Source organism: Argiope bruennichi, chromosome X2, assembly GCF_947563725.1.
Source record: "Argiope bruennichi chromosome X2, qqArgBrue1.1, whole genome shotgun sequence".
NCBI classification, from domain to species: Eukaryota; Metazoa; Arthropoda; class Arachnida; order Araneae; family Araneidae; genus Argiope; species Argiope bruennichi.
The window spans coordinates 73,464,700-73,487,122 of NC_079163.1; the positions used below are offsets into that span (position 1 = coordinate 73,464,700).

General features: G+C 28.2%; 1 protein-coding gene across 1 annotated transcript in view; it reads left to right on the plus strand.

Moving 5' to 3' along the window:
• The window catches only part of LOC129960873 (doublesex- and mab-3-related transcription factor 2-like), a 40,896-nt gene that overhangs the window by 16,513 nt on the left and 1,960 nt on the right, over positions 1–22,423 (plus strand). Inside the window, exons 2-3 of the mRNA XM_056074581.1 lie at positions 14,705–14,910; positions 17,657–17,784. Of these exons, the coding sequence (XP_055930556.1) occupies positions 14,708–14,910; positions 17,657–17,784 (331 nt within the window). The 5' untranslated portion in view covers positions 14,705–14,707. The remainder of the gene's footprint in view (positions 1–14,704; positions 14,911–17,656; positions 17,785–22,423) is intronic.

Sequence of the window (22,423 nt, forward strand, 5' to 3'; positions counted from 1 at the left end):
TGAGATGTCATTTATTCTAATGCTTTTAAAATGATTCATCGTAATATGCATTTTTTAAAAGAAAAATCATTTCATGATAACAATAATTGTGGCGAAAATCCTGAAAAGATTTTTTTAGGATTGTTGTTTCTTTATCTTCTCCTGGCTGCCCAATCACTGATCAGGTGGGAAATATCAATTTTTTTATTATTTATATCTTATAAGCTTCTATTTAAAATAAAACTTTCTTAAAATCCTTTAAACCTGCCAAAATTTTGATTTTCCTTTCCTTACTTGCAGCGTATCCTCAACTTTCATAAGTTAAATAACTGCATTGAATAAAATATTTAGCACTCGTCATTTACTCAATATTTCGATATGCTAAAATATGGGTTTCTTCCTAAAAAAAATGATAAAAATTTGAATATGTCATAAAGAAAATACCACAAATACATTGTGTTTAATATTTGCGTATATTCTACAATAACCTGAATAATTATATTCTTTATATTCCTTTATATTTTAGATGAGCTGGACATTGGCATTTAAGTGGCATGATATATAAAATAACTTAAGTAACACTTTAATTAGTAGATAGATTAAAACTTTAAAATGAAACGTAAACCTTAAAAATTTTTTTTATTTCACTTCGATCATAGCAAACTTTGTTACCACTATTTCAATTTATATAGATGCAATTATTTCAGCAATTACTATCAGCATTATCAGTTTATTTCATATTCTGAAGAACATGGCACATCATTGATGAACATCAAATGATATGACTGGATTATGACATAATTTTTGTTTTATCATGACTGTCGTTTTAATGCTCATAACTTATGGTTTATAGAACTGACTAATCATTCATATTAGAGGAGATATCAGAAGAGACGCCAATAAATTATTGTTAATGCAGTGTTTTTCTTGGACGTCAAAATATTATACCATTTTAGCTAGAACAGTATAAGAATATCTAATAACCCTTATCAGTACACACTCACGTATTCACATTCTTAGCCAAATCCAAACAAACTTGATTTTTAAAAAATAATAAATTTTTATGATCAAGAAAACCGGTTTTAAATTCCTAAAATATATATATATATATATATATATATATATATATATATATATATATATATATATATATATATATATATATATATATATATATATATATATATTTTCAACAGTAAAATTTGGCCAATCTTTTTAACATCATTAATTCTCAACATATTTATTCATACATTTACAATTAAATATATAATGCAGTTAAAAATTTATGAAGAGAACTGAATTTTTCTTTGCTCTTGAAAAAGTTTTAAATGGTGTATCGGTGTCTGATTTATAAGTATTTTATTGTGATGACACCCTTACGCGGTTATCTAATGATAAAATTTCGAAGGACTCATTGCAAGTTTATAGTTTATAAATACACTTTTTAATCCCTTTAATTTCGATTTAAAATGGGGTTTATGTATTGGAAAGTGTTTTCCAGAAAGGGTTCATCCAAAGTGAATGTAAAATAAAAAGAAAAAAGCTGAAGGAACACGGATTTCAATCCCGGATCGCTCGCATGAGGAAGGAACTATATCCATTGTAATGTTGACGTCAGCTCCATTACTCTACATGAGTAAATAACCTATTGGCATGTCTGTTTATTCAATAACAGGTGCGAAAATTTATTTATTCACCAACAGGAGCGAAAATTTATTTATTCACCATCTTAATATTTTGAAAAAAATACTAACGTTATAAGATATTACTCGCTTTCAAAAATTTTAGATCATTAATATTTTATGTAAAAGTTTATTTAACTTGTTTTGACCTAGTAACTTTACAAGACTTATAGTTGAAAAGTTTTTAAAGGAAAGCATCTTTCATAAGACTTATATTAGTACTGTTTTTACATACATCACCTTTTAAGCGAAATTTTTCTTATTTCCTCTAGAATTCAATCAGCATACGTTGTACGTCATTAGATCTTAGAACTTAAAAAAATGGAAATAAATTCCCTTGGAACATTTCTTATGCGCACTGAACAGGCAATCTTTTATTTTAAGAATTTCCCTCACACACCCCCTTTCTTTTTGTTAGATACCTGATTATTCGTTTCTAATCAGATACTTCGTTGTGACTATAAACATAACTCGGAATACTTTACGTTTATCATTAAAAGTGTAATAATAATAATTTAATTTTAGTAAGAAATATGGCAGCATAATAGTGGATTAAAGAAATATAATAGTTTTAGCTGTAGGTTAAAATAAATTTTATGACTTCAACTTTTTAAATGTCTGAATTCGTATTACGACAGAGGTAAATAAGCAAAATTCTAAAGCTTATTTTTTTCTTCTGACAATGTTTTTTTAATCTTGTGCTTGAAAATTAGAAATATTTTTAGGTTAATAATAAGATTCATAAAAATTATTCATACGCAACAGAAAAATATTAACGTTTTATATAAAAATAGACACATATTGTCTGTTATTTCGGCTTTCAAATTTCCTTTAAATGTGTGTTTAATAGAAATTTCTATGTTTCTATTAATACGTTTATTTATTATTTATTTTTTAAGAGCTAATTGTAGTACATGATTAATCATCGAATCGTCATTTGTGTTATATATATATATATATATATATATATATATATATTAAATTTGTATGTTACTCAAAATATTTATTTCCATTGAATGCGTTTATTTATTTTTTATTTTTTCTGGTGGAAGTTTCGGAATAGGAACACTGCGCTATTATTCGCTTTATATCAGAAACTCGTTGAATCCTTCGATATTTACGCTTGTGTAGTGTGAAGTAAGCCTACTTAGATGTCACATTAAACCATGGCTCAAAGTAAAGAATGCATCTCAATGTAACCCTAATTTAGTTTCAAAGAAGGGCATAAAATGAAAAAATTGCTCTTTTCCTTCACCTATAATTTAATGGAATATCAAGGTTTCCAAGGCGATATCGTAACTTGGGGGTGGTGGTGAGAATTCTACAAATTAGGTGGCTTGATTATCTATGTGTCACTTACCATTGTAAAGGCGAGTTTGTTTTCTTTCAGATTCTCCGGTATTTGTAAGTTAAAGCTGTAGTTATAATGATTTGTAATAATTGTACAGAAATATTTGCTTAATACCATTCTACTTCGCTAAATAACTATTTTACATTTCACATTCTTTCATTTGCTATCAATTAATATTTCTTTTTCTTATTCATTTTCCAATTTTGGAAGTGTGGGGAAATTTTTTTCTGATTGAAACAAGGAAGTACTGCTTTTACCTCTTTTATAGCTGCATTTAGTGCAAATTATTACAGCTAATAAGTTTAAGACTTATATCTTATAATGAAGCAATACGAGGCGACAGACTTCGTTATTTTGAAGCGTGAATAGATCAAGAGAAAGTTACCTATACTGATGCTCACTTCAAACTTCCGTACCACACCAATCAAGGGAGGTCTTTGAACCTCATCTTTTATCTAATTAGCATTAATATCGTATATATACTTGTCCTATTAGGAAATCGGCTCTAGAAATCGTGAGTTCATCATGAAGCCACGGCGACTCTTGATCTCAGTAGAAAGATTAATCAAACTGGTGATTTAAAGAAGAGAATGAACCCAAAAATTGTTTTCCCTGGAATTAAAAAAAAAGAAAGAAAAAGCTTTTTTTTTCTTATTTATCGTTAACTGAAATTGTATACGAAATACTTTACATCAGTGGTTTACTTCGTGATTTTTTCTTTTTTTTATAGTTAACAATAAGCATTTATATAAAAACTCACGTTTTGTGAATGTTGGATATATTTCGATTTTTTTTTTCAAAGTTTTTGTTCTCTTCTTCGAATTGCTGATTCAACTAGTTCAGATACTTTTACAACACATGAACACCATCAAGAATAAATCAACCATGGTTTCACGTGCACATTTACTTAATACTGACCTTAAAGAAGCGGCCACTATCAATTTCATTTCTCATGAATGATACATGTGGCATGTACTATTTTATTCAGGTAAATATGGGTGGATAGTTTGTACAAACCTATTATGGGCTACAAGGGTTACTTATACAAGCATTATTCAATTGCTACCTTTTTCTCGACATAAATGTTTTCTTTTGTATTTATTTGCAACGAAATATTTTTACAGGCCTATTTTTTAAATTCTATTCTGATTGAAATTTACAAGATACTTCAAATTATATTTCTATGATCATCTGTTTAGTGGAAAACTCACCTGTATCTCGAAGTCATTTATTTGAATAAAATATTAATTTTACTAACCGAAAGATTTATTCACCAACTTTATTATCATTAGTATTTTTAGGCAAGGCTTATCTCATCTAAAAATCCTTGCACACGCATACAATAAAAAATAATACTATTAAATATTTATTCACCATTGGTCTATTGATGTTATTAAATTTAGCAACTTCATTTTATCTCATTTTATTTTTCCATAAACCAGTTTATTTGAAATAGTGTTTATTATTCTTTAAATAATAAGTCATGAGTTATATCTTTCAGCTTGTTTCCATTTGTGCTACAAAACATTATTATAAATTTTGACTGCAGTACGAATTTGTTCGATTCCTGACACATTATAACTGACGACAAATAACGAAACAAATTAATGGAAGGCTAATTTAAAACGGAGCGTTTTAATGCTTTCAAATCTTCTTCTTATCTATGTTCACTTGTACTTGCGTAATATTTATTAGAAGCCTTCTGAACAGATACAATGCCTATTGACATTTACAATTTTTATTTATCTTCATGATATATTGATTTACTTTAAACAAAGAAAATTAGCTTGTTTTTATTCATTTTTCATATGTTACCGAAGTCTTTTTCAGTGAAATACACAACGACAAATATCTGGAGGACGATTTTTATTTTTATTTTTATTTTTTTTATTTTACGAAGATTTGAGTAAATCTTCAAAAGAATCAAACCCCACACTGAAAATCATTCAAAAGAAAGCTTTTGAAAATATATCCTAAGTTCAGTAAGCATGTATAAAAATGTATAAAAAATTGCTTTTGAAAAATATTCTTAATTATTTTTCTGAATGAATAAGATCTCTCGCAGCAAATGTAATTATTTACATTCATAAAATAATTGACGATATCTATTAGAAAATTTACTTTCAGCCTGTTCATAAGCAGGTATACAAATTAATTTACCTGATAAATTAAGAATATGAGGCAATATATTATCTATGTATTATTACAATAATTTTTTTGCTTTTCAAATAAGTATCTCATGCTTAAAATTACTGCATTATGGTACAAAATATATATGCAATTCACTTTTAAAGATTTATTTTACGATTACATAGATGTTTAATAAATATAAAAATACTGATAACATCAGTTTTAATTTCATCCATACAGTATTTTCATTAATAAAACTAGTACTAGAAAAATCTAGCATTGCAAAATATTTATTAAGAAAAATTCTTTTTCAATGATCAACAATTATCTGTGTCAATAACCGTGGACGATGCCATATTCGTTTTCTGTTTATTCTTTCAGATTTAATGAGCACAAGTATTTATTACTCTTCAAGAATTTTTTGGTTGAAGCATCAGATAAATTTCAATATTTGTTTGGAAACAGTGAATTACCTGTTAGGGATTACTGGATATACCTTGCTTTTTTTACTATAGTGACCAGATGCTTCAGATTCTTGGCAGTTCATAATCAGATTGATTTTTATCCCGGGTATAAAAGAAGTTTCAGTTTTGAATCACGTGTCAAAGATGGTCGAGACTTTTACTTATAAACAAGTAGTATATATACAAAAATAAAGGATTTGTGAAATCACATTTAAAATAAAAGTTTGTCATAAGTTTTTCTTCTCATTTTCATTACGTGTAGAGAGAGAGTAACTTCACTGTAATGTAATCTATGTGAAGAATCAATTTGGAGGAAAGGTGATAAAAGTACTATTGAAACATTTTGTTATTTTTCTTTATCTATTATTACTTTATTTTGCAGCTTTTACACAGTTTACTTTAAAATTGTTTTAGAACTTTTTAAAAATTTAAAAAAAAAAATTTTTTTTTCAACTTCGCGACTGATATCCCCTTACCTCTACCAAATTCGAGTCCCAGCTTGTGTGTTCGCAATGCAGATTGAAGTCCAGAATTGTTGCTTTCTATGAATGCCGACGCCCCGTAACAACGGATATACGGATTTATGCTTTTCCGCATTCAGTTTGATATTTATTATTATTATTATTATTTGAGAATGCAAAGCTATTTCAATAAAATTATAGACACGCACGCATAGCTATATGATGGCCTTTATCCTTCTCAGTTTTTAAGACTTGAGCGAATATTTATAGACATGCATTGTTATACAACCAATACATAATTTATGTAAACTCATATATCTTCTCAAATCTGGACAAAAAAAAAGTGAAAAAGTTATATTTTGAAGTCATATGTCAATATTTAAAGAGTTATTTCACACCAGGAATACACTATTCTATCATAAATTACATATTTTAAGTCGCATTTAGACACGATTCTTTTTTATTTTTAATAGTTTTTTTATTAAATTGCTATGATATAATTTAACAATTTTTACATATTTATCTTGATAGGCATTACTATGTTTAAGTAAATTTAGCGTAACCATACCGTTAAAGTTGCTGGGTACTAAAAGCCGATTAAACTGTTGTCGTAGTTAATGTCACTGTTAAATGTTCACTAATTTTTGAAATGTTTTTGTATTGAAATAATTCATGAAGGTGGATTAAATGCTAGTGAATTTGCCTCTAAGCAGCAAGAGGAAATCTCAAGTACAGATGTGATACTTTTAATAAGACATTGTGAAGTAGCAACTAGAAAACGCCGCTCGGCAAGAAATACAACTTATCACAAACTTATCTAAAAGAGTCAACTTTTTTTTATCTTGAAATATAAAAAATTATCAAAGATATTAATACAGAGTTCATTGTGTTTTAGTAAAAAGGATTTTAAATTATCTATTTTTTTTTTCACCCATCCTAGGCAGTTAGTGTTTATATTGGATATTATAGTGTTTGTATTGGATAACTGACACTAGTATACATGCTAATAAGTAAAATAGTGCTAGATGTCAAAAGAAATTAATATGTTGTCACAAATTACATAATAGTTGGATAGCAATAGTATCCATGACTTTGCTTTAATTTAACTTGTTTCATTCTTGTAAAAATAGAATTTTTACACCATTTTTCACATTTACTAATATACTAGGATTTGGATATTTTCCTCTCTGATATATTATCTACGACAATACATTATTTTAATATTTTCAGAACTCAGTAATAAATTAATCGAATGTTTAGTTAAATATCGTTTCCAATCATATGGAAGCATGTTAGGGAATTAGAGATTTTTTTTTCAAAATTTCCTTATATTTATAATGAAGTATAAATTAAACATTTTAAAGTAGGAAATAACTTAAATAAGAAAGTCAGATTTTTAGTGCACTAAAAAGTTTTTTTTTAATTGTATTAAATTTATTCTCTTAGTGTGCAGATGTTAATGTAATAATTATGGAGTTAAGATTTCATTAACTGTTCTTACTTTTAATGCTTTGAATTTGAAATTGTTTTATTGAAGTTTTCTTTCTGCTTGAAGTTATTATTTCCTTCCAAAATGCAACTGCTGTCTGCCAGATGCTGATTTATTATTTCGCTTATGAATAAGACAAATAATAAGTTCTGTAAGTATTCATAACTTCAAACAGATGCTTTACTTAGCAGAAGGATTTCACTGATTTTATGCTCGGTTTCATTTGATTTCTTATTAGTTTTCATTCAGCATTTTTCACTGGAATGCGCTAAAGTGAAATTTTTGCCATGAAAAACATTGCAACTAGTGATATAAAGATTAAGTGTAATTTTCCCTTAAAAAAGGAAGCGGCTTTACGATATGAATAATTCTTCAATAACAAGAATAACAAGGAGGTAAAGGGGGGGGGGGGTCTCAGCTTAATGCATCATGAGTGCATATCAATAAAATCATATTTTTTCAGGTTTCTCCCCTTTTTTAAATTACTTTCTAGTTTACGAAGTATATAAAGAAAAAGTATTGCAATCGCCAAAAAATTTCATTCTCGAGATTTTGACGGATGTCCACGTTTTAGAACTCACCGAACCTTTATAAAATATTTTTGGAATTATATCTGTTCGTCTGTATAACAATACGTTGCACCCTCTCGGGTCAGGCTTGCGGAATACATCTCCAGGAAGCCTGTCCATTCGCTACAGGAATTGCTTCCATGAATACGTTAATTCAAAAGCCCTACAAGTTGTATAAATAAAATTTGGCGTATTACAAAAATTGTAGATGTGCATCAAATTTTGGACCAAATCATTCAAAGAACAGATAGGGTTTTTGTTTTCCTGTCTTTTATATTACAGGGCAGGATACTAATGGAATTTGCTATTCATTTTGACCCAAAAATTTAATTGAATATAACGAAATTGAATCTGAATCTCTTCTTACTCAACAAATTTTGATCTTTAAGAAGTGGCTTCCTCATTTGATGAATCTAAATTCAAAACGATTTAAATATATGAGAACATAGGAGAAGTTCAGTTTAGTTTAGTTATATTAACGTCCCTTTATAAAGCATCACTAGGGCTATTTTGGGACGGAGCTCGTAATTTTGAACCGCGGTCAGATGACAAAGACGACACCTGAGCTGGCACCCCCTCTCTACACCACACCAGCGGGAGGACGTTTGGCCTTGACGGATTTAACGTATAACAGGTCCCCTTACAAGACAGTTCTTCGGTGAATTCGTGTCTCGAACTTGAAACCCTACGGCTCACGAGCCGAGACCTTACCACCAGGCCACCGAGGCCCTACAGCATAGGAAAAAGGACATGTCAAATGTATTATGAATATGATTTTATTGATAGGAAATAAAAAATATTTTAAGGAGCATCCAATCTTTAATTATAAAAAAAATGGTAAATTTCCTATTTCGCAATATATTCTAATATTTTTATAATACTTTCTATATTTTATACTTTCTATATTCAATATTTTATATATTTTCTTTTTACATCATCCATACTGCGTAACAAATATGCTTTATCATTAGATATGTATAAATACAAATAAAAGAAGTTTACAACAACTCCTTTCTATTACGCAACGATACTAGATTAGGTTAGATGGTTATTTTTTATATTGATACCAAGGAAATATGTTGATTAAAACCTTATAAAACAGTTTAATGAAATTGCATTTTTATCATTTAGGAGGTAACAGAAATTTAACAGTATCTTTTTATACTTTAAAAAAATTCTAAAACTGAGATACTTTTAAAATTTAAATTGTATATGATCTCTAAAATCTAGAAAATATCCCATTATGCCCGCAATTAAAATTTGTTTTGCAGTAAGTTGAATTTATATTTGCTAAGTTTGAGACAAGAAGTGTTAAATGTTTTTGATATTATTTTTACAGGTCTTTTTAATTCAAATTTTTTCTTCTTTGCTTCTTAAAAAATTAAATACATCTTTGAAGTAAATTTTTATCTTGCTAAGCTTCTGTGTAACTATTATTTTTCAAATTTGAAAATTGTCACATTATAAAACATTATTTCTTCTACAGCGAATGGAGAATTCAAATTAGATACTACAAAAAAAAAAAAAAAAAAAAATGTAAGAGTCATGAAAATGGTCACAACACTTTTTTAAATGACCTTTGAATATTTTCAAGCAAAACTGTTTGAAAGTATCTACTTGATTCTCGTTGAAATTTGCTAGATAAACATTGCTAACAAGTAATTTTGAAATATCTTGCTTATTTAAAAAAATTAATAAATGCTTTAAATAAAATTTTATTATAGTTCTTTTTCTAATAGAAATGAATTCTCCTATCTACTATTGACTATTTTTCAGAATTTTCTAAAATAGAATAGAAATAATAATAGTCAGAAAAATAATCAATAGTAAATAAGTTTAAAAATCTCTTTGAGAGGTGACATATATATCAGTATTAGAGCAAACAATTGTTAACTGCTGTTATTCATTTAAGACGTCATGTGCTTGATATACAATACATCCAAAACATTCATCTGTGTAATGGGTTGATGCATGTTAAATTAGTGTGTGTCAAACACCCTATCATTGGTTACAACTGCCAATATATTGCGCTAATCACTTCCGTTTTGTTGACGGGAGGAATAGGAACTCGCACAGTAGTTCTCAAAGAAGTAGTGAAATCCCCCCCCCCGAATTCATTTTCATTTTTTTTTTTTTTTTGGCTTGTATTTCCATTTTAGAATTCCTTGATTTTAGAATTTATTTGACCTTCAATAGCATTTTCAGTTTTCACACAAAAGATGCACAAAATGTCAATTTCATCAACTTTACTAGCATGGCCACAGAAGGTATGAATTTTTTGACGACACTTTTTGAATGCAAGTGCATCACTAGTTTCCATTAAATACACACAACATGTATCAGAAACCGAAATCTCATCCATCTTTTTTGAAGCAAGCTCTTTTTCTTGCATAATCGGATAAGTTTCACCTTTTCACCTTGTTTGGACGCTTTCTAATACTTTTTCTAGTTGCTTCTCTGTATTTATGACTATTAAAACACATTCGGCTCGAAAAGATGTTGTAAGCCTTTTAGATTTGCAGCCAAAAAGAGCTTCGTATAGTGTTCTTTGGATCCCAGAATGATAAGATGGAGATATATTTCATACTTTACCAGTTTCTCATGTGGTATTCTATAGAATGGCAGGAAATGTTTGAAATAAGAATCGTTTCATGCATTGCCAGCTTGTTTCAGGTATTATATACAATGCCTAGGCATTATATAGAATGCTGAATTCCTACTTTGCCGTAACATATATACGGAAATCTCTTCAATGTACTTAGTTTTCAAGTAAATATCAATATTATTTTTATACCAATTCAATTAATTAATCAATTTATAACTGTAAAACTATAATTTGAGAATAAGTTAAATTTCCTTTATTTCACTTGAAAATGAACACGTATTCGATTCCTTGAAAATGCAGGTTTCTGAATTCTTTTTCTAAAGGACTTATTTCTAGCATATGTCTTCAATAAAACTGACACATTTGCATATTTGAGAAATCTTGTCTTCAATAAGCGCTAGCGTAAATTAATATCATTATAAGATTATATTTAAATATGAATTTAAGATTTACTGAATTGTAGACTTCAGTACCTCAAAACATATCTCTGACTATGCTACGACAAATAGACAAAAAAGAAGCATATGTAATAAATGAAACTAATCATATAGATCAATACGCCTTCAGTGGTGAACTCATACTAAGGCTGGTAGTATTTCTACGAATATACTAATTTATTAAGTGGAACTCATCAATGGTCTACGCTTCTGATTTTCCAACATGAAATTACGAGAAGTTTACTATTAAAATCCATCAACCCTGATTGAAACATTTTAATGCCAAATTTCTTTGGCTTTATCTCTCACAAATTATGATATCTGAGAGGAATTCAGACATAGACTGAAATCATTAAAAACTCTCTAGAAAATTATATTGGGTCGAATTTTGTTTAATTTAAATCGAAGTAATCTTTCAAGTCGACCTAAAGTTTTTGATAATCAACTAAAGAAGAAACTTCGCCTTTTCCACGGCTTAAAAAGATGTAAATGAAATTAACACTGTTGCATTAAATCATGTCTCTAAAACTCGATAATGCATTGTAAACAAATTTTTTTTTACTGCTTATGAAATATTTGCTGGACTGAATAGCTTTAGCTAAAGGAGTTCATGGCAACTGCTACATTCAAATCATATGTTTAGCAGTTTCTATAATGGATTTCATTTTAGGACAAACTTTTACTATTTTACTGTATCAAATTGCATTACCGTTTTGCTCTATCAGATTTACTGTTTTGCTGCATTTAGTCTTAAATTAGTAAAATTGTCATGAAAAATAGCAAAGTTTCAAAAATATATACAGCAATTTTATTGGCTTAAATGGGGCTCCAAGTTTGCACTAGAATATATTGCCGGATAATAGAGTGAGGGAGTGGGAGTTATAACTCCGGTTTTTCGTGTTTAAAGAAAAAGCTATCATCTGAGAGAAAAACTTTAAATATTTGTAGATATTTAAAAGATCTATAAGAGAAATTGTAAAACGTTATAACGGCTTAATTACAAATCAGAATAAATGTTCAAAAAGCCTAAGTTTGGAAAAATATTTTTCAGTCTTTTTTAAATTTGAGCAAAATTTTTGGAATATATAAAATATATTTTTATATATAAAGATTATAACTAGTAAAATTTTCATGCCAATATCTGTATTTTTTTTCTTCCTAAAATTCGATTTCATTGGAAGAAAAAAACAGGATTCATTAATAAAATCTGTAAGTACTTTCCTGTCAATCAGCATTCCCGAACTGAGAAAAAAAAAATCCTATTCTAAAAATTCTACTCCACCATCTCAAATGTTATTATAATGGTCGATTTTTAAAAAGCAGTAAAAATTAAATTCGAATTCCACATTTTGCCTCAGTTTTGATACCTACAACGTCTTAAAGTTTTCCTTTGAAGTTAATATCTATTTGAACGCTAAAAACTAATGTTAAAAATTCCACTCCCCTCACTCTCTCTGGACGCAAACTTAGCCTATTTTGGATAGCCAGCTCAATAAAATACGTCAATAAAATCGTTGTTATCTATTTTATACAGAATAAAATATAATTTTACTGAACTAATTGATTAAATACATATTGAAATGCTCACAAGTATTTTTGAAGTATAGGAAAATTGCTGCTTTAAATTCTTCTCAAAAAAGAAATGAGTCACCTGTACAGGAATATAAAATAAGAGTAAAAGGATTCATTAAAAATAAATAAATGATGTTTATTTTATTCAATATTTTTGTCACGATACCAAAAAATTTAAAATTCAGGTTACCTTTCTTAACTATTTCTCTTACTATTTAAGAATGTGACAAAAGCATATACAACGAACATTTTAGTGTTATCAGCAGTAATCTTAAGAAAATCACAAAATATAATTTAGTATTATTCCCTCAACTTAAATTGATGGATAATGAGATGAATGCTGTTATAAATATTCAATAAAAATTGTTAGTTTTCAGTCTGGAAATATGATCGGTGCTTTCTTTTTATTCAAAGATGAATAGCAACGTGGTATTCATTTTTAAAGACCTCATGGTTTTAGTTTTAGTTATATTAAAGTTCAATTTTGAAGCTACTCGAAGCAACTTTGAATGAGGAACGGGCCTCATTATTTAGAATGATGATCAGATAACGAAGTCTACAACTGAGCAAACCTCCTCCTCTCCAAATATACACTTCAGGCTGGCGGAAAGATATTTGACCAGCGACAGATTGAGTAAGCACCAATCTGTGGAACTTTCACGATTCCACAAATGTCTGGTCACGGAGCCGAAACGGAGAACATCGTGGATCAAATGAACTAATATCAAAATAGAGTTAAGTTAGAAATTAATTTAAATTAAATTTGTTCCTTAAGTAACACATATTATTTGAAATTTCATAGATTCAAAGTTATAACAATGTATGATAGGATAGTACTTAGAGTTCGTTTTAGATCTAAAATATCTGGAATATTTAATCAACGGAAATCCTTCTAAGGATTTATTGATTTACAGACAATATCTTTACTATTACTTCTAATGTTAAAAACTCTCTACTTCAATAGTAGGAAATAAAAATGTTTCAGCCTTATTAGAAAGCTAGTAAAAGATCGGCTAAATTTATCTCTATGTATAAAAATATAAGTCGCGCTGCGTTTTTATGAAATGATTTGCATCGGACTTATTTTAAATCCTACACTAATGAAATTGGTACAGTTGCTTTCAGAATTTATCAGGACTATATGTGATGTTGTCAGAATTTCAAAATTTTATCGTATTTCAAAATTATAAATCAAAAATATCACAAAATAATAAATAATATTAATTTTCGTGTTTATTCATAAGTATAATGGTGCCGCTGCGGCAATTGTACTTATACAGAAATTATAGAAAAAATATTAAATGCATTTATCCGTATCCATGTGATAAGACTATGATTAAAAATTGATTTTGACAACTGAATACCTAATGTTTTCAATTTAAAATGGCGTAGCCTTAGTTAGTTTTATTATATAAATGTCCCTTTTAGAAGCAACAATAAGTCTATAGTGGGGCAGATCTCAATTTCAAAACGCTACATCAAGTTTTAAACGACACTTAAGTTGAACCCCCACCCTCCTCCAAACCGGCGGGAGGATGTTTGAAACTTACGGATTTAACTTGCACTAGACCTTCTTATACATTGTCTTCGGTGGAATCAGGTCTCGAGCTTGGAACCCTCTTGTCCCGAAGCCAAGATCTTACTACTAGGCTCTAAAATGGCGTAAAAACCTTTCAAATAATAGTTCTGATTTCAAATCACAAAATAAAATTAAGTGAATCCCTGAAATGTGTAAATTTTAATGTAGCACATTTGGAATGCCCAAATTTTACTAAAAATTCTGAAGTCATTTGTAACTATTAGTTTAAATCCTGTTTCTATACTTCACAGTTCTTTTTTTTAGCTTTCTTGGAAATGGAAAAAAATCTGAATTGTTAAAACGAGATAAAATTTTAGTTATGATTCTAATATTTTTATGCATCCCCCCAAAAGTACCGGTTAAAATGTTCGTCTCTTATTTTTTAGTGCATGGAAGCGATGCTTACCACTGAAAGTGAAAAGTGCCGCAGACAATCCAGAAAACCAAAGTGCTCCAAGTGCAAAAATCACGGAGTGGTTTCGTGCATCAAAGGACACAAGCGTTTCTGCCGCTGGAAAGAATGTCAATGTCACAGCTGCCTTTTCGTGGTGGAGAGACAGAAAATAATGGCATCCCAAGTGGCGCTTCGGAGGTAAGAAAAAAACTATTTATATCTTAAAAAGTTCGAGAATTTTTTTAAATTTTAAGTGATGGTGTAAAAAATTCATATTGTTTTATAAGATCTAATATGTAACCAAGGCCCCAGTGGTTTAATAATAAGAGTGCACAATATTATTTATAACCAAACAATAAAAATACTATGTAGATTTTACATAGTATATTTCGTACTTATCAACACACTGCCAGAAATCAAATTAACTGTACTAAAAGAATTAGATCATTTATAAACCCTAATGATTCCATTCAGAAGAAGCCTTAGCAGGGGGATAATTGTCCCTTGTCGGCAACCACTTGTCCCCTCCCCGTCAGTGAGAGGTTGAGAGTTTCGTCGGCAAAAGCTTTCACCACATCAGGACGATTATAGAGAGTTGGGCATTAACGAATATGGTAATTTCAAAACTATCTTAAAGTTAATATAGTGTAAACAATCAAAATAGCCAAATAACAGTTTTAGCGGTCTGGCTACATTATCGATAAGGTGGCAAATCAATAAGATGTCGCATTTTGCCGATAATTTTTGATCGGATGTCGACAATGTTAAGTCCGCAGATTTTCAGACATCCGATTCAAATGTCGCTCATTCAGCTTATTATTTCCACTATACTTAGCAGAATAATCAACAAACTGGTAAGTTGCAACTGAAGACAAAAAATAGATATATGTGATATGGTAGCTTTTTAACTACACTAAAAGATCTTATCAAGTATGTACTAAACTTCTTAAATAAATCGGTACCTAAATATTTCAGATTCTACCTTCAGTATTATAACTATGCAATCGGGGAACATATGTTTTCTTTTCTTATTCATTTTTTTCTTTCATTTCTTTTCTTTTCTTCTTCACGGCAAAAACTATATAATTTCAATTGCTTCTAAATTTTTAATAATCTTTGGATAAAAGTGTTTTGATAAAACGATGATTAAAATAGTTATGCATAGAATAATCACATATAACATTAACTCCTTGATATACGAAGTTACTTAACCTCCTAATTAGATAACATTTCCTATTTGGGACAATTATTATTAATTCCTAGAATAACATTGAGGGTATTGAAGATAATATACCGTTTTTAAATGATTTTTGCATTTTAAATTGCTTAATACTTTAATTTAATTTAATTGCAGATTTAAAATTAAAAATTTAGTAATTTGATGTGCGAGTCAGACTCACCATTGTATGCGAAAGGATTAAAAAAAAGTGCATCCAACTAAGAGAAAAACACTCATTTTTTGAGGAAGGAATATTAGTTTGAAATAGCTTCGAGGGAAAAAAAAGTACTTAACGATAAGAACACGAGCCAGAAAGTCAAGATAGGGAAGTTTAAATTCAAGAGTTAATTGTTTTTGAATAAAACGCATTGGTTTTTAAGTCTAAATATGCACATCTATGTATATATTCATACTTAATATGTATATGTATTTACAAAATATTTTCTTCGGCCTTCTTAACAAATAATATCATCTTATCCTTCCAACATTCTTATGTCCAAATTTTCGTTCAAGTTGCTTCACCTCGGACTCGAAAAGAAAGAATCTATGAGAATTAATCCATCAATGGTTCAAGCTTGGGCTCTAAAATTCTTTACTACTGTAGTTAACGATGAATGATTTTTTTTTTTTTTTTTTTTTTCCTTTCTGAATTGGAAGGGGTTTATAAGAATAAACATAGGATTTACTATTTTTTTTTCATGTTTTCTCTTTTGTTGATAGTGTCTTATATATTAATTCTTTTCATATAATTATATATTGTAGAAGCATTATTCACTTTCTAGGAAATTAAGTAACCTAGAAAACTTCTTATGAATTTTTGGATTTAGTTATTTCATTTTGTAAAATATTATTTTGCTTACGTTATCGCTATTTAATACTAGGATTTATAAATTACTGTTACCTGTTCGATTAATTCATTTTTGTTGTAACTGAAATATTTTATAAGTATTAAAAAGAAAACCCAGAAAATTAAGAACTGTGTTAAATTTGAACAAAATTGAAAGTAGTTCAAAAAATTCTCGTTAAACTTCTATTAAATGTTTCCATGATCATGATACAATAAATTTAGTAATTTAGTGTTGCAACCTGTGTTTCTATCTGTATACTACAATCTAGAATGAAATATAATCATATTTCTTCTAGAATTAAATCTCAAAGTCTCGTAAAAAATCGACTCAAACATTGAAAACCTTTTTCTGATCAGTAAAATAGACTCGGAACATTTAAAAAAAATATCTTTGCAAATTTTTAACGATGAAAGAAAAGGTCAGCATCTGAATTAAAAAAAAAACTAAATAATATTTAATTTTTCTTAATTAAATGCAAAATTAGTTATTTTGAGTTAATTATTTTGAAGCCACATTAGAGAAATTGTGTTCCACCCCGCCGTCGGCGAACCTCTGCTGTCGCCTGTGATTCCATTCCATACTATTAACAAGATTAATTAAGATTAAAATTTTAATTTAAAAAAATTATTTCTATCAAAGCATCAAGTTTTTTTAATTTTTTTTTATGCCCAGATTTTCGATAAAACATTATTTTCTTATATTTAGCACTAATCAAACCTTTTTTTTATTCTTGTATTTTTATTATATTATTCATAATTGCGAAAATTTTCTTATCTCCCCTTACTGTATTGTTACGCTTCTATTCCTTACAAATAACGAAAATTGAAAAAAGCAGGCTTATCTCCGATTTTAAAAATACGACGTATTCCTTTTATAGGCATGAATCATCTGCTTCTAAAGGAGACTCAAAGCATGATGCTGAATATTTGCTTGAACAGAAGAAAAAATATCAAAGACAGCTCCGATTGCTCAACAGACAAGTAAACTTCAAGCATTCATTGGGAAGTAAGCATTCGAAAATATTTTATAATAATAAATAACTTTTTTAAAAACGCTTCGATCAGTGTAAAAAGTAAATTTTTTTAAAGCAAAATTCTGGTGTCAAAACAAAAATTGGAAAAGTCAAAGTTGTAGATAAAAATTCTTTAAATAAATTGGAATCGTAATCATAATTATAAAGTATTTTGTCTCTTACATAGTGAATATTTCGAAGTTTTTCACATTATCATGTTCATTCTGGGATTTTATCACTTTCCTGTTATTTCCGTGTGTCTTGTTTTTACGATTTTTGTCTGACTTCCAATTTTTAAATAAATACATTACTTTTTTTTTCTTTTAAACACTAATAAAAGTATTTTAAGCAGTTTTTCAACATTTATTACATCTTAATGTTTTATCCTTACTTCTCATGATAATTAAATGTGACTTAAAAAGCAACCTCCCCCCAAATTCTTAAGTCACATTTGCTGTTCGAATGCGGTTGTGCCGAGTCTACAATACCGCAGACCACTAATTCAAATTCATTAGTGCATTTTATGTTTAATTTATATAATTACTATTTTACTAGAAATATAATCATTCTAGTTCCCGTTGCTAACTTTCCTAATCTGAGAATAAATAGTTTAATATTTCTCATAATATTCTTAATTAAATCATAGTTACAAATATTATAATATCTAAAAATCAATATTGTTAAATTAAGTTTCAGATGGAGACACCTCGGAAAAATAAAAATTTAACTAAATTAATATATTAAACGCTAATTTAGAGATATAAAATTTTTTCAAATAGGCTATTGTTATAGAAACTAATAACAAAACACACTTTCAGAACTCTAATAGGCGAAGAATTGAGGAAAAAATAGATAACAAAATTCCATCTTTACAAACTTAAAACATGTGAAGTTAAATAAAAGTGTTTAAAAATAATTCAAAATTTGTTTTGATTAATATTTGTAACCTGGGAAACTTTTTTAAACGGTTTTTTATGATTCGGTCCTTTTTTTAGTTTCTTTCGAAATGATCGTGAATTTTGCAAATTCTGCTTGCCTAAAAATACAGAAAATCCTCTTTATTATGCCGCTCAAGAAACTATTCCAAACTACGCACCGTCGAAATTTGGTTCAAAATGTAACTTATTTTAGCCGTGCAATATAATAGCACAAGTCAAATTTTTAATAATGTTTTGTTATCATTCTAGAATATTATGTTTATATTACCAGAAAATATTAAAAAAATATTTTTAAATATCAAAGTTTTTGAAAAAATTTCTATCTTTCTACAACACATAATTACTGCAGTTATATTCACCTTCTCCGTGAATAAAGACGTAAACATAGTACTTTTTTATAAAATACAATTGTTATTATTACATAAATTGTAATTCGTATTATACATGCAACTATATGTTACATCCTTTAATCGGGTGTTAACTTCTTTATACAAACCTGAAAATAACTCAAGTTACCTAATATGAGAACCACCCTTTGGAAGTTTATAGAGCAGAAAAAAGAATTCAACTGTTTTTATTTGAGCTCAAAAAAGGAATGATGGAAGTATTTGAAATTCAAAGTAGGCATGCACTGTCAAATGTCTATGACGATATGAAGACCTAAAAGAAAAACTATTGGAAGAGAAATGAATCGGGGCTAAGACAAAAGGATGTACTAACGAGAAAAAGAAATTAAAAAGATTTCATCGTACATGCATACGACCAATGAGAAAAAAGATATGAATAGAGATGAATTAGGATCAAGGCAGAATAGACAATACCGAGAAAAAAATTACTGTCCAGCAACCTATTAAAGACATTTCACTGTATGTGCATACGACTATTAAGAGAGAATATATATTCCTTTAAAAATTGTTTCGTGTTGGGCATTTGTCAAAATCCTGTTCAAATACTATTTACTTTTAGTCAATATTTTTTATATGGTTAAATATATATATAGTTTTTATCTAATGATATTTAAATTTGAATAAAACTAAAGAAAGTTATTGCATCCAATTTCATTTCACTTTATTACAACATTTTACGCTGAAAATATAGCTTTACCAAACATTGCAATTATTAATGGAATGAAATGGGATACTTTGCTCGATTTTTTTTTTTTACATATAACGTAGCAAAAAGAATTCTCTTCCCTCCCCCAAAAGGAGTATTTCATGTGCACTGACTCATCTAATCATTATGGGACGTCTGCTCAGCAGGAAGTAGCTTATGAATAAGAGATATGCAACAAAAATGCTTTGAAAAGAATTCCTCAGAAAAAGATGAAAAGCCTTGTGATCTTTTTTTTTTTTTTTTTTTTAATGTTTTTATAATACTAGCCATTATACCCGCTGTTCCACTAGCGTTTTTCTGTTTTTATGAATATAAAACAGAAAGACACGAATACCTTTTCAGTGCACAACATTTAATTCCTGAAGAGGTTTCAGAACCGTAAACCTTTATAAATTTTTTCTAATTAATCGTTATTCTAAATTTTTGCATAAACAGTTTTGAAAAAATGATTAAAAATCAAGGAAAAATTTTGTGGAAATGGAACTGATGTCGTTAAAACCGAATTTTTTTTTTTAAATTTTAAGATGGTTTTTAAAAATGTTTTTGAACGATGATATGGCTTAAAAACGTAAATTGCTTTCTTGTTTCAACCTCTTTAGAGAACCGTAGAAACTTTTTAAATGCGTAGTTAATCTTTCCAGGTATTAAGAAACATATATCAAATTTCATTCTAATCTGTCAATGGGTGGGAAATTGTATAAGGTTCAAACAAGAAATAAACATTCAATTTTATATATTGAATAAAAACTTCCATTCTTTATTTCACCATGTCTACTGCTTATGAGGCACTGATGACATACTATCTTACCACTCGGTTTGGAAACGATAAATCATTGGCGCATTAAGACAACATTCATGTGTTTTTCTTTTGTAGTTGCATAATCCACGGAACCAGATTTTTTTTTGCATAAAATGTCGATCGATAGGTGAGTTTATCATGATCAAGGTACGAGTAAGTCATACCACATAGTAATAATATAGGATATTTTTGGTTTTGGATGCATTCCTACAGGATGTATTGAGACCAAAATTTTAATTCACATCCTTAATCACAGAACTCTAACTACAATTCACAAAACACGAATACTCAAAGTCGCAGGTATATGATGTCTAATCACACGCTTTGCGAATCATTAGTAGAACGAATCGCCTGCTTAATAACAGTGATTTTATTGTACTTCAGTGATCATGTTTAAAGCATTTGCGTTTGACAATGTGCTTTTTGGATATCTTCTTTTACATTTCAAAAGTGATCGAATTATAATTCTTTTTTTCTTTTATATGGTTATTATTTGCTGGATGATATGTAATGTTGTCTATGTATATTCTGTTTTGTATGTTAAAATCTCTCACAAATAATGCACTTTTAGCTGATTTAAATTACGTAGTTAAATTGTTTAATAGTTATTTCTCTAACATACTATAGGTGAAGTATTTTTTAGTAAATAACATTTACTAAAAAATACTTCAGCAGATTTTCCTGTTAAGCATTAGAAAAAAAAAATGAGTGATAACTCTTGTTACAGAAAATAACATACTAAATTTATAGGTTTCATAAAGGTTATAAATATTTTTGAATAAAAGTCATAAAATTCCAAGAGACCGACATTTTAAATTCATATTTAAATTACTGACTAAAATGTCCAATATATGACGAATATGTTTTAATATTTTTTATAGAAATACAATTTCTGATATGCATTTTATAAAGCAAAATTCTGAAATATTAAGAAGAAAATTACATTACTCAAATTGTCATTTCACCTTTTATTTTTTTGTGTCAAAAGCTTAATTTTCAATATAATCCCTCTAATAAAAATTTCAATAAGGATAAACAACTAATAATTTCAATGTCACAACTCCTCTATTAGTTTTGAAATGAAAATGAAAGCGGTATATAAGAAAGTATTAAAAGCAATATTAAGTAGACATATCACAGAATTTTACCTTGAGTGCATATGCATAGACTTCAATTTCACATACATTGATCTGGACTTAACAGAACATTAATCTTCATTAGAACATAAACTGTAAAATTAAATTAAAAAACGCATGCATATATATAAAGAGAGAGAATTCCGCAAATTCAGATCCAATAACGAACATATGGATGAAAAAATAATATTTAAGATGAATTATGAGAATTCGACGAAATGATAAAATTAGTGTATATTAAAGAATATTTTCGCATATACTTTTGTTGTACAGTTTGCTTTTAAACAGAGTAACTTTCTGAATTGTCTGTAATGGCCTTTATATTAAAAACTAATTAGAATTTTGTTACTTTTATCTCAGATTGTTAACAGAAGTGACAATTGTCATACTGTTTATTGACAAATTCTATTTCAGAGAATAAAATTAATATTGCTAAGAAGATTATTTAACTTTACTTTGGAATTAACATCTAAATACAGTTTTTATATTGACATATTCGAGTTACTGATCCTCAGAGAATCTCAAAGGTTTTACAAAATAAATAACTACTTTACGAATGAACCTTATGTGCCCTTCGAGGTTCGAAAACAAAAAACAACTGTGGTGGGCAGATATTGGTCGATCTGTCATGCACACTTCTATGCAA